General features: G+C 39.4%; 1 protein-coding gene across 1 annotated transcript in view; it reads left to right on the plus strand.

Annotated features, from left to right (window-relative positions):
• The window catches only part of EDTP (Egg-derived tyrosine phosphatase), a 73,507-nt gene that overhangs the window by 34,516 nt on the left and 24,500 nt on the right, over window positions 1-14,491 (plus strand). The window contains exons 7-8 of the mRNA XM_068376953.1: window positions 2,854-3,076; window positions 4,676-4,861. Of these exons, the coding sequence (XP_068233054.1) occupies window positions 2,854-3,076; window positions 4,676-4,861 (409 nt within the window). The remainder of the gene's footprint in view (window positions 1-2,853; window positions 3,077-4,675; window positions 4,862-14,491) is intronic.

The raw sequence follows: 14,491 nt of genomic DNA on the forward strand, positions 1-14,491 counted from the left end.
TGAATGTCATGTTGATTTGAGAGTTACTTGAGGAGGTGGATCAGTTTAAGTACTTGGGACCTGTTATTGCAGCAAATGGTGGAGTGGAAGCAGATGTACGTAAGAGAGTGAATGAAGGATGCAAAGTGTTGGGGACAGTTAAGGGAGTAGTAAAAAATAGAGGGTTGGGCATGAATGTAAAGAGAGTTCTGTATGAGAAGGTGATTGTACCAATCGTGATGTATGAATCCTAGTTGTGGGGAATGAAAGTGACGGAAAGATAGAAATTGAATGTTTGAGATGAAGTGTCTAAGGAGTATGGCTGGTGTATCTCGAGTAGATAGGGTTAGGAACAAAGTAGTGAGGGTGAGAACAGGTGTAAGAAATGAGTTAGCAGTTAGTGGATATGAATGTGTTGAGGTGATTTGGCCATGTTGAGAGAAGGGAAAATGGTTGTCTGCTTAAGAAAGTGATTTATGCAAGAGTTGATGGGAGAAGGCCAGGGTTTGGGTGGATGGATGGAGTGAAGAAAGCTCTGGGTGATAGGAGGATAGATGTGAGAGAGGCAAGAGAGCATGCTAGAAATAGGAATGAATGGCGAGCGATTGTGACGCGGTTCCGGTAGGCCCTGCTGCTCCCTCCGGTCACCTTGGATGACCCCGGGGGTAGAAGCATTAGGGGATTCATTGTTATGAAGCTTCATCTGTGGCACCCTAGCAGTACCAGCCGAACTTGGTCGAGTCCCTTTTCAGGCTGGGAGGAACGGAGAGAGGAAAGGTCCCCTTTTTTAATTTGTTTGATGTCGGCTACCCCCCAAAATTGGGGGAAGTGCCTTGGTATATGTATGTGATGATGATGTTAATTAGCTCATAGCATCTTCGTTTATTCTTTATTTGTTTTCTGCTTATATACTGTATTTGTTAACATGGTATACACAAGAAATAACAACTTTTAATTTCACATGAGAAGAGATTCAATCCTAATCACCTCCTTGTAAAAAGAAATAAATGTTAGGATAAAGGTACCATACTTTCCGTAAACATTGTTTTGAGTTGGTAAAAGCAGAGTATACTAACGCTGTTTAGACTTAAATCACTAGATACTGAGGAAAATTTTAGTAAGTTGTCAATGAAGTAATTATATCATGGCAACAATATATAGCCACCATATCAGTAAATACTGTACAGTACACCAATTAAGAAAATATGGTAAGTTTTCAGATCAATCAATTAATTATGATTTAAAGATTTTAGAAGTATATTTTCTCATGGTGGTTTTGATGAAACGTTCACTTTGTTTTACCTGCATTTTTAAATGGCTATGTTTACTTTTGTAGCCTAAGCTGTACCTGTTTACCTCTTAGTTTTACCAAAATTTGGACAAATTTGTAAGATTACTGCTGATTTTCTAACATTGCTGACAAATTATTACCACGCGTTTTCTTGCAAGTCTCAAGATTTTTTTTCCTTATTTTGTCTATCGGTTTGACACATTCACTTTTTCCATTTTTTCCCACTAAGTCAAAGCTTAAAAAACTGAACAGACTGCAGTGAAGCCTCTTCTGGCTTTATTTTTAATTTGCTTTGTTACCTCCGCCAACAAAGTGAAAATGAGTTTGTTTTTACACCTGTTTGTCTTTTTGTGAACAACTTCCTGGCCACAATTTTACTTGTGGAGTAGTGGAACTTTCAGGAAATAATTATGTTGAGACATGGAATCGGTGATGAAAGTCCTTGGTCAAAGTCAAGGAAAAGGTAGACCGAATTAACTCTTTTAACCCCAAGTTCGAACGAACATGGTTGTCACAGACTTCTAGTATGCCTACGGTCTAAATTGATTCCGGGAAAGGCAAGCTGGTTTCGAGAAATGACCTGCTGTGGTGGAGGTCTGCACTCTTGTTGCTTTTGTAGCTTATTACATTAATCTTTTGGTAACTTACCTCTTCAAAGCATAAGACGCCACTCCTTCATCACCTAATGTTTAGAAATTATTTAAAGGTGTTAATAATGCCTGATCATTTCTCTCACCTCAATTATAACCTCTATACACATTTGCTGTTGTAAGAGGGTGCTTCTTCCTTGTCACAGCAGAGGTTTGGTCATAATCGTGAACCTCCCTGCTGTTCTTTCGTTATCTGGATTTAGCCAAAGCTTCCCCATTCTGTTACATTCTTCTGCTCCTTATAATTGTTTTTCTTATTCGTAAGAAAAATTTTTTTGATTTCTTGAAAATCTACTCTAGGCAGATGACTGTTAGAGGGCCAACCTCTCAAAATAAGAACACTAATGTAAAGATAAATTCTATAACTACTGTTAAGGGGAGCTACTAAACTGTACATTGTGGTGGGTAATCAGTACTTCACATGAGAGGTCTGATGCTCTGCACACTATACTATTTTCTCTTCCTCTTATTTTCTTTTAAATGGAAGGGCCATGGATGCTAGGTGATTTAGCAATAGGTTTACTTTGCCTTACCTGTTTCTTTATCATCCTTGCTAGTAGTGGTTATTCTTGAGGGTACTTAGCTGTGGTGTTTGATTACAAATATATGAATAAGATTTTAAAGTTTCAAATGGACTTAATTAGTTACTTTAACAAACTTCAAGAAGATTTTACTTTACACAGGGTATTGTATGATAGAATGTTTATTTCCATCTTCCTTTTTAATGAATTAAGAAATTAAATTTTGTCAGTATCTTCAATGATTGCAAAAAAGATATTTATTGAATTTTTTTAAATTTTAATTTTAAAGCATCTGTTCAAACCAGATGGATGGTGACTTTTGAATCATGATTCAGTGTTGTGGTTAAACTATGTAATGATAATGGAGATAATGGACTGTCTATACAAATCTGAAACCCATTTTTTTTTCCAGTGTTACGTCGTCAGAAAAAGTGGATAAAGAGAACCGGTATAATGACTTCAGCATAGTTTCGCTACCATATCCAGGGTGTGAATTTTTTAAAGATTTCAGAGATGTTGGTTACAGTGGGGAAGGTCTTTATTTCAACTGGAACCAAAACTTTGTCGATGCACAGCTAGTCATTCCTGAACGAACTATGTCTGCAAAAGTAGCACCTGATTGGGGAAATTATAGAGTAAGTATGCACAGCTGTCCTATTTTAATAAAGTCCTTGTGAATTATTTTTTGTGATTTCATGCCATGACTTGCCGAGTCTACCTCTTGATATTTTTCCGCACTGTACTATAAGCTGTAATGCGTTCGGTTGGTTTCCATTGATACCATTCATTTTAGAAATTATAAAAATATACGGTAGATTGTGATGCTTAAACTCCTTTTTATTAACTAATTTGCTTTTTGTGTTCTTTATTTTTGTTTTTACCACTGAAGTTATTATTGGCCTTAAGAACTTGGGAAGTACAATGTATTGTAAATGTATGTATGATTGCATTGCTTTCAGTCCCCCTCTCACCCCATAACTTATATCAAATATTGTAAACACATCTGTAAACAAAAGAAATTTTAAAAATTTCTAAATTTTCAATATTTCTAATCATCAAATATTTATGAAGTATCATCAAATATTTATGAAGTTGTAATAAACTAAAGGGTTTAGTCAAACAGTTTGTTGATAACAAGAGTGGATTCCTTTTATTGTTCCTTTGAGCACCACCCCATCCTAAATCATTTGGCACTTAAGCCCTAGGGTTTTTTTTCTGGATATTTTACTTAATTTAAGCACAAAAAATATATAAGAGAAGACTACAGTATAGCATTTATCGTCCGACTAAATTTCCATTGATAGGTGTTAGATATGTTGTAATTACTGGATGTAAATTGTGTCCAATGGGTAATTAGTTTTAAGAGATCAGAGTTACATTTTAAGCTTGATCATGAAGATAAAAAGGGTAAATATATTTAGAGTACCTAGATAGAATGTTTGAAAAATTAATACATTTTATAAATGAGGGATTTTAAACCTACGTAGAATGAATATGCAATGAATGTGAGATGTAGGTACCCTAAGAGCCATCCATGCACAGAGGAAAACCAGCTAACTGAAAGCAATTAAGATTAAGGTGTTAAGGGTTGTGATTTGAATGCCTAAGGTAAATAATCTTAAAAACATTTCGACTTAAAACTCTTTTAGAACAAATTTCATTCATATATAGGGTACCCATTTATATAACATAAATTAGTTTGAATTAAGTAATTCACATCATTTTTATATCTTTAATTTAATGATGGATCCTTAGAAATTCATAATCATCAAACCAACTGTCAATTTCTTAATTTTTTAAGTTCTTTTATTATACAGTATTAGTTTTATTGATAAAGAGCGATTGATATTAAAGTGATACGATGAAAAAAGTTAGAAAAACTCGGGAGCCAGAAAACACAATAGATGTATAGGAGTTTAACTTGCTTGAAATAAATAAAAGAAAAACTTAAATATTTTTCACAGCCTGGCAATGCATATTACAAGCCATCTTCAAGCAATTTACTGAAGAATGTTATTCTAGGTAACAAGTTCATTTAAGGCTAATGTACAGTATGTCAACCCGTCAACCCTAGAATTAGCATCATATGTTCACTGTTAAATATTTGTAATATCTGGAAATAAAATCCCCTTGTTAAGAGTGTAAGGGCATTCTGTCTTAATCTAATCTGTATAGTGTTTCACAAGTTTAAAACTCCAGTATAAAGTATTGTAATATTATTTTTCCTTTTTCAGAGATGGGACCTTGTGAGGCTTAGTCAAAACTACCTGAAACTACTCTTAAATTACACACACGAAAGCTCGCAGGGTCTCTTAATACACTGCATTTCGGGGTGGGATCGAACGCCATTGTTTATCTCTCTTTTGAGGCTCTCTCTTTGGGCTGATGGATTAGTACATTCTTCGTTAAATTGTGCTCAGGTACGTAAAGCTTTTGAGTTTTATCCAGGGAGCATACTACTGGGAATGTGGTCCTTTTTAGCCTTTCATTAGCTCCACATCTGAAATTGTGAAATATTTTAATAATTCTCTTGAGTAAAAAGGAATTTTGACGAAGGAAAAAATCTATTTCTGGCCGAGGGACCTGTGTCGCCCAGTGAAATGCTCCTTATAGCACCGTTTCTAAGGTATAAATACTGCTAAATATACCAGAGAAAAAAGTTGCATGGAATGCCAGGAATAAACCCAGCTCGCTCACCCTTATAGGGTGTCGGTTTAGAAACTGGGGCATGTTAGAACCACTACCAGAGGTCCCTTACCAATTAATCTTCTCCTTCCTCAATATTCCTCAATACTACGAGGTGCCGTTCTACACGCATTTGTTTTCATAGCTTTTTGTGTCTGTGTTTTGAAGATGTCTGACATTTTGGAGATCCCTACTCCCTAGTTAAGTATTGTAAGAACTTTTATCTTGAAAACAGTGTGAGTCATAGTCAAAATAGATTCAAATGCTAAAGGAAATATATAAATAGAATTTTTAGGGAAATATTCAATTGAAATGAGAGTATAGTTAATGATATGGCAAGTATTGTGTAGGTGAAGAAATGTCAGCCTTTAGTGACTAATAAAATTAGAATTCTGCTTAATTACAACGAACTTTTACAGTGCTAGTGCACATTGTTTTGTCAGATAAATCAAATAAAATCTAAAAATAGATTCTTCAGTTAATAAAAGTTTAGGTGACTGATCTTTTTTTTTTTCCTAATTATGAAAATGTACATGAGCTAAAGCCATGATCAGAAAATATTCCAGTAAACCACAAAATTGATTCATGAGGAAAATACTTTTAGTTAATATGGGTACTGTAACTTTTTGTCCCATTTTGGATTTTGTCTAAAGGAACATAACAATCCATTAATTGTACAGTAGTTTCATTGCATTTTTGTGTTATTGAGTCATGGTTCTTATGTAATATCAAGCTGTGTCCATGGCAAGCAGTAAACTTATTATTTAAGTCACTGTAAAAGACCATTTTCTCTGATTTTTTAGTTATTTAAGGAGAGGAAGTAAAGTTTTTTGCTGGAGTCAGTCTACAGATTAAGATGTATCCAGCCATAGTTGGTGTGTTATTCTTCAAACTAGAAGAATATTTTGAGTTTTTGTATCTTGAAATTGCTCTTTTGTACCTCAAATATGGTGCACAGCCCTTAATACGTAGGTAATGTATGTAGAGAATGCAGGTTAGCTCTTAAGCTTCTGGTGATCCAATGACACGTGAAAATATTTTTTGCCGTAAGTGATTCGATGATGCAAATTGCCACGTCATACGTAACTTGTTTTGGGAGAAATTCTTTGTAAAGAACTGTGTCGCTCAGGGAAAACTAAACTCTCAGCGCGAGAAGGCAATGGTTGAGGGACGTGGAGCTTAAAAGAAATTGGATAGTAGCAGCGCATGCGTGGCAGGCCTATGCTGATTTTCAGTTTGACCTAATTTTTTTCAATTTACGCTCCTAGAAAAATTTTTTTAGGCAGGTTTGTGCTTATGTAAATATCTGTAATATAAATGTCTCATACTGATTAGAAAGCCCATTCTTTGTACTTTTATTTGGTATATAAAAAAACACAGTATTAACGCTTCTATACAAAGACTGTTATCGTAAAAACACCGAGAATTTTAAAACTTACTCAGTTTTTTAACGGTAAACTACTTGGTTTTCTAACGGTAAATTGCTCAATATTTTTCCAACAATACATGTTTATTTATATTTTTTATTGGAAATTTTATCGGCTTTACAATGTCTTTAATGTTTCCTTCTCTTTATTTGTTAGATTGTAACAATGAGAAATGGCATATGTAGGTCGGAAAATCTTTAAATTCTTGTTAAAAAAAAAAATTTTCATTTACATCTCCCTTACAAATACATTTATTGGAAATAGGTTTATTCAGGTGAAAAATCTACAACTCTACACAGTTTGTGTATTAAAAAAACTCCTCAAACAAAATTATTGTACTTTTCATGAATTTCTAAGAAAATATCAAAGGTCTTTTTTTTTTAAATATTTCACTTTTTTTTTCTTACGTACCAATTTAGAGAAAAATCTTTTGTTTGCGAGCGTCATTTTGGCAAAGGCCATGTGTGTACCACACACCCACCTTTGTAAGGGCATAAGGGCCAAACAAATATATTTTACTGGGAGATATAAAATTTCACCAATAGAAAATGTGGGAAAGTCTAGGTTTAGGGACAAATGGACGTATTTGTCGGAAAAGTCATGTCTTTCTGTTTGCCTACTGTGGGGACCAAGAGACCGTTTGTAGCTCAAATTATTTTTAAATAGTTTCTGTACAAGTTCCCTTCGGGTTAAATTTTGGCTTGGGTATGCATAGCCTAACTCTGATGCGTACGATTTTCAGAACTCGAGAAATACCGTAGTTCCCTTTCATGTAAAATTAATATCAGGTTATTACAACTGATGTTTGACTTTATTACCTTACATTACTGTATGTAAAATGATGAATATTATTATTTAAAAAAAAAAAAAAAAACTTGAAAGTGGCAGTACGAATGCAGTATGTTTTGAGTAAATACATTACTACCTAGTGTTTAAATTTTAAGTAAATGTACAGAAGGTATTTTATAGTTTTGGTACCCAATTTTATACTAAAAACTTATTGTACTTACCCACTTCATAAATGCTTTTAGTAGAGTTGAATAAAATGCAGATGGTTCATTTACTGGATTATATTAATTGCTGTTGTTTGGACATGAGGAGTAAGGTGTTGGCCGCCATTTTTATTGTTCTTGTTTGTCACGACCAATGCAATCAGCTGGTCACTTGAGGTGCGACACATTCTCTCTCTCTCTCTCTCTCTCTCTCTCTCTCTCTCTCTCTCTCTCTCTCTCTCTCTCTCTCTCATGCTCTTTCTCTTTCTTTCTTTTGCTCTTTCTCTTTCTTTCTTTTGCTCTTTCTCTTTCTTTCTTTTGCTCTTTCTCTTTCTTTCTTTTGCTCTTTTGCTCTTTCTTTCTTTCTCTCTTTTGCTCTTTCTTTCTCTCTTTTGCTCTTTCTTTCTCTCTTTTGCTCTTTCTTTCTCTCTTTTGCTCTTTCTTTCTCTTACTCTTTCTTTCTTTCTCTTTTGCTCTTTCTCTTTCTTTCTCTCTCTTGCTCTTTCCCTCTTTTGCGCTTTCTTTCTTTCCCTTTTTTGCGCTTTCTCTTTCTTTCCCTTTTTTGCGCTTTCTCTTTCTTTCCCTTTTTTGCGCTTTCTCTTTCTTTCCCTTTTTTGCACTTTCTCTTTCTTTACCTTTTTTGCGCTTTCTCTTTCTTTCCCTTTTTTGCACTTTCTCTTTCTTTACCTTTTTTGCGCTTTCTCTTTCTTTCCCTTTTTTTGCGCTTTCTCTTTCTTTCCCTCTTTTGCGCTTTCTCTTTCTTTCCCTCTTTTGCGCTTTCTCTCTCTCTCTCTCTCTCTCTCTCTCTCTCTCTCTCTCTCTCTCTCTCCTCTCCTCTCTCTCTCTCTCTCTCTCTCTCTCTCTCTCCTGAAGGGAGACGAGGTAGCTGACACCTGGGAATAATTCGCTGTCATCGGTCAACTTGTTGTCGTCTTATGAATCGTGAAAATTGTTGAGAAGTTTACTCTACATGCACACGCAATATTTGCTATCTAGTTTCTTGATAATGGCTACTTTAATTTGCCATTTCTTTACACTACAACCATTATCACCTCTAATTTTGTGCTTCATTGCACTACCACTAGCAATCTGATTATCAGCCATAGTTATTGTTATTGTATTTTATGGAAATAATACAAAAAAGTGTCAACAGGTAACACAAACTGCTACAATTAGTACAATAGCAAACACAATTGATTGTGAATAAAGTGGGTTGGTGCTGAACATCATGGGTTATGGATTAGAGCAGGGGCTTAGGGGCCCAGTCAGAAGTGGCACCAATTTAAAAATCATAACTCCACGGAGTTTACAACTTATTTTGGACTAGTGGTAGTTTGCTTTTGTAAATCTGAAATTTTGTAAATTGGACTCTGTATTAGTGTCTTCAATATCCTTCAATATCTGACAAGGTATGGCAACTAATTTCCTGAAGCTTCGCAGCTACTATTCGTCTAGTATTGTAATAAAAATCTGTCGTGAGTAGATCTTGCTTACATAATTCCAATTCTTTATTGAAAAGAATAGGGGATTAAGGTGTGGTTTTTCAATACTGTTCTAGAAATATATAAGACCAAATCAGGGAAGGCTGTTCAAAAAAAAAAAAAAAAAAATTCTTGTGTACTGTAAGATATTGTGAAGAGAAAACTAAATTCAATGAAAGATAATTACCAGTAACCTTTGAAGTGTCTGGGTTTGCATTACTATAATATTTAGAAAATAAGTAAACAAAAATGCTAAAAGATTTGAATAGTACACTTATGGTTTGAGGGACTAGCTCTGGTTCTTTTACAGCTCAAGTGGGTGTCCTAATGGGGCATGATTTAGCTGTTAAAAGCAAGTGTTCTGAAGAGTGAATAAAAGAAAAAATTATTGACTTAAAAATTCTAGCCGTATTTTTCTCAAAATTAGATTAAGCTTCAGTATATATTTATTTGTATTGACAGTTTAATACTTCATATTTAGCTCTCTTATCAAACTGTATGCACCTTTCTTAAATTAAAAGTAGATGTTGTGGTGAATGATAAATGACCTGTGTGAATACACTGTACTTGCACATCTTATCTAAAGTATTTTGTTCATCTTTTGTCCATACTTATTGAGAAAAAAAAAATTACATGTTTGATAAATGCCCTTAGCCCTGGTTTGAAGTCTACTTCTACATGTATACATGGTTCTCTTGACAGTTTTTTTTAAATTTTTTTATTTAATGCCACAAGCAATTTGTATAATGTTACTGTATTTAATAATTTTTTTCTTATTTCCTTTCAATATCTGGTTTAGAATACTGTCACATTAGTCTTGACTGTGTTGTGTAATTTTCAATATTTAACTTAGCCGGTGATTATAATAGCTGCAACTCTGTTGCTCGACAGAAAACTCTAAGGTAAAACTCGCCAGCGATCGCTACACAGGTTGCGGGTGTGCCCAACAGCGCCATCTGTCGTCCAGATACCCAGTACTCAATGTAAACAAAGACTCAATTTTCTCTCTGTCGTGCTATCGACAAGACGTACTTACTCGCTGTTGCTAAACTGGAGTTTTTTCACAACTAATTGGTGAAGTACATTATTCTAGTTTTGAGCTTTCGCTGTGCAGGGTTTCTCTTCACACAAATCCTTGAACTCTTTTTGATAACGGATTCTTTGTTGATGACTTTTTGATAGTTTTTTGAATTCCCCTTTGACCAATTCAAAATGGCTGACCCTTCACAAGTCCCAAAATTTAGGAAGTGCAATGCTAGGGACTGTTCAAGGCGTCTTCCGAAGGCTTCTATCGACCCTCACACTGTTTGTTCCAATTGTCGGGATAAAACCTGTCAATTGGAAGATCGGTGTGAGGAGTGCGTTGGGCTTTCGGAATTCGATTTTATCGAATTCCAAAAGTATACACGTAGGCTAGAGAGAGATAGAGTTAGGAGAAGTTCCTCTCGTTCTATTGATATTTCCTCTCCTCATGCCCCACAACCTATTCCTTCCCCTGTAGTGGTTGCTCCTAATCCCCCTCCTGGCACTCAGGAACCTTCGATGGCTGATATGATGTGTGCCATCCAAGCTCTGGGTGAGAGAGTGAGTCCCTTGCTAGTGACCGTAATCAACTTATGGCGGATGTGAAGGAGCTGAAGTGCAAAAGTGCAGTGGGAAGTGTTAAAGTGAGTGATAGTGTTGTGGATAGTGTTGCGCTTGAGGGTTCGTCTGTTCGTGCCTGTCGTCGTCCTAGTCCGGGACCTCTTGCAAGCTCCCAAGTCCAGGGGAGAAGCAATGTCGTACGACAAATGGGTTCGAGAGGCTTTAATCAGCGAACAGACGTTCCCTCCGTGGTATCGGGCGTATCTACCCAAGATCGCCCCTGCCTAACTAAGACGAGAGAGCCCATTTATACCTCGTCTTCGGAAGGTGTTTCTCGCAAGAAACCCTGGACCAAGGTCTCACGACCGTTAAAGCGCAAGTCGGTCCCTTCCGCACAAGTCCAACGGCCCAGTTGTAGCCACTGGGTCAGTTCGGACTCGCTGCAGTCATCCGATGACTGCTCACCTCCTAAGAGAGGCAAAGCGGTACCGCTTCAGACAGTTACACCGTCTGTCGCCGCACCTGCTCCTGTAGACCCTAAGTGGTCTCTACTGCAAGACATGCAGTCTAAACTTACGTCTCTTATGCAGGACTTTCGTGCGGAGAAGGTTGCTGCCGCACGAGCTAGTGCAGCTCCTTGCCTACAACCGCCCACACGATCGGTTGTGCGTCCTGTGGACGCTGAGGTAACCTTCTCACGCACTCCAGTTGAGAGAGTTCTGCCACCCATGCGTTCCAGTGTGATCTGCCAGCCGCATGTTGACGTTCAGCGACGCACGGAGGTCTCCGTTGACGTTCGTGAGGTTCAACAACCGTCAGAGTTGTTTTGTTTTGACGCGGTGCGTCAACCTCCGCAACCCAGTGTGGTTGCCACTGCTCACCCACATCAGTCCAGACAGTCTGGAGTAGACGCTGTGCGTCCCCGCGCTGCTATGGTTGTTGCCAGCTCACAGACTGGGCAGCAGTTCCATGACGTTGCGTCCGGCTCGGTCACGCATGCACCCGTGCGACCGGACTCAGCTATCCAGCCGTTACCCACTCCGTTGCCGTTCCCTCATCAGTTATCGGATGAGGGACTTTCTGATGATGATGTTGCTGCACACGTAGATGAACCGCATTCAGAACTGGACGAGCCTAAGTCTACGCAACCCTCTTTGGACTTTAGAAAAGTTTTGGCCCTTTTCAAAGAGATGTTTCCGGACCAGTTTGTTTCTGTGGCTCCGCGTTCTCCTCCGTCAGAGTTTGTGTTAGGCATGCCGTCAACCACTCCTGCCTTTACTAGACTCGTCCTCGCACGCTCGTCCAAGAGAGCTTTGCGGGTTATAGGAGAATGGCTGCAGTCCAAGAAGAGTTTAGGGAAGACAGCTTTTTCGTTTCCCCCTGCTAGACTCTCTTCTAGATCGAGCGTCTGGTATGCCACGGGAGAAGTTCTCGGCTTGGGAGTTCCTGCCTCTGCCCAGGGCGACTTCTCAAGTCTTGTAGACTCTCCCCGCCGCCTTGCCATGAGACGCTCAAAGATATGTTGGTCATCTTCGGACCTGGACCACCTTTTGAAAGGTATCTTTAGAGCCTTCGAAGTTTTTAACTTCTTAGACTGGTGTCTAGGAGCTCTAAGCAGAAAGATATCTCCAACAGATAAGGAGACTTCCTTGCTCATTATGTCCTGCATGGACAAGGCCGTACGTGATGGGTCTAATGAGCTTGCTGCATCATTTGTGTCCGGAGTCCTTAAGAAGCGTGAAAACCTATGCTCATTCCTTTCAGCTGGAGTTACACCATGCCAGAGATCCGAACTTCTGTTTGCTCCTCTTTCCAAGTGCCTTTTTCCAGAAGACCTGATTAAGGAAATTGCCGCTTCTTTGATACAGAAGGACACTCACGATCTTGTTGCGTCCTCCGCTCGCAAAGCCACCCCTTTGCCTACCTTGTCAGCTAGACCAAGGATGGACACTCCAGCGTCCCGTTTTATTCCGCCCTTTCGTGGCAGAGCCTCCAGCAGAGGAGGTGCTCGTGCCGAAGGGAAACAAGGAAAGAAGAAAGGAACCAAGTCCTTTAAGGGCAGAGTCTGACTGCCAGCTTCTTCAGACAGCAGTGGGAGCCAGACTCAAGAACTTCTGGCAGACCTGGGAAAAGAGAGGCGCAGATGCACAATCTGTGAAGTTGCTCAGAGAGGGGTACAAGATCCCGTTTGTACGGAAACCCCCTCTAGCAACGTCTCCCATCGATCTCTCTCCCAGGTACAGAGAGGAAGACAAGAGACGAGCCTTGAAACAGGAAGAGTCTCTTTTACTAGAGAAGGGAGCGGTGGTCAAAGTCTCGGACCATCAAACCCCGGGATTCTACAACCGCCTCTTCTTGGTGTCAAAGAAGACAGGAGGGTGGAGGCCGGTGCTAGACGTCAGTGCGCTGAATGTCTTTGTCACAAAGCAGACGTTCTCCATGGAGACCACAAAGTCGGTTCTAGCAGCGGTCAGAAGGGAAGACTGGATGGTCTCTTTAGACCTAAGGGACGCCTACTTCCACGTCCCCATCCACCCGGACTCCCAACCTTTTCTGAGATTCGTTTTCGAAAAGGTTGTCTACCAGTTTCAAGCCCTGTGCTTTGGCCTAAGCACAGCTCCTCTTGTGTTTACGAGGCTGATGAGGAATGTAGCCAAATTCCTTCATTTAGCGGACATCCGAGCCTCCCTCTATTTGGACGACTGGCTTCTCAGAGCTTCTTCCAGTCGTCGCTGTCTGAAGGGTCTAAAGTGGACTCTAGATCTGACCAAGGAATTGGGTCTCCTGGTCAATATGGAAAAGTCACAAGTGGTCCCATCCCAAACTATTGTGTATTTAGGGATGGAGATTCACAGTCTAGCTTTTCGGGCTTTTCCGTCGGCCCCCAGAACAAGCCAAGCCCAGTTATGCATCCAGAACATGCTGAAGAAGGAACGATGTTCAGTCAGGAAGTGGATGAGTCTGATAGGGACGCTATCATCCCTGGAACAGTTTGTGTCATTAGGAAGACTACACCTCCATCCTCTTCAATATCACCTAGCATTTCACTGGAAAAAGGACAAGACGCTAGAAGCGGTCTCGATCCCCATTTCCGAGAAGATGAAGTCTTGCCTGACGTGGTGGAAGGACAGTATCAGCCTCAGAGAGAGTCTGCCCCTGGCTGTTCATACTCCCAACCACGTTCTCTTCTCGGACGCATCGGACGTAGGCTGGGGCGCGACATTAGACGGTCGGGAATGTTCGGGAATATGGAACTCGAGTCAAAGGACAATGCATATCAACTGCAAGGAGCTACTGGCAGTACATCTGGCCTTGAAAAGCTTCAGGTCTCTCCTTCAAGGCAAAGTGGTGGAGGTGAACTCGGACAACACCACTGCTTTGGCTTACATCTCCAAGCAAGGAGGGACCCACTCACTGACGTTGTACGAGATCGCAAGGGACCTGCTCATCTGGTCAAAAGGTCTAAACATATCGCTAGTAACGAGGTTCATCCAAGGCAACTTGAATGTCATGGCAGATTGTCTCAGTCGGAAGGAAGGGACAAGTAATTCCAACAGAATGGACCCTCCACAAGGATGTATGCAAGAGACTTTGGGCCACTTGGGGCCAACCAACCATAGATCTCTTTGCAACCTCGATGACCAAGAGGCTCCCAATATATTGCTCACCAATCCCGGACCCAGCAGCAGTTCATATAGATGCCTTTCTCCTAGATTGGTCACATCTGGATCTATACGCATTCCCACCGTTCAAGATTGTCAACAAGGTACTGCAGAAGTTCGCCTCTCACGAAGGGACAAGGTTGACGCTAGTTGCTCCCCTCTGGCCCGCGAGAGAATGGTTCACCGAGGTACTTCGATGGCTAGTAGACGTTCCCAGAA

Source organism: Palaemon carinicauda, chromosome 7, assembly GCF_036898095.1.
Source record: "Palaemon carinicauda isolate YSFRI2023 chromosome 7, ASM3689809v2, whole genome shotgun sequence".
Classification (NCBI taxonomy): domain Eukaryota; kingdom Metazoa; phylum Arthropoda; class Malacostraca; order Decapoda; family Palaemonidae; genus Palaemon; species Palaemon carinicauda.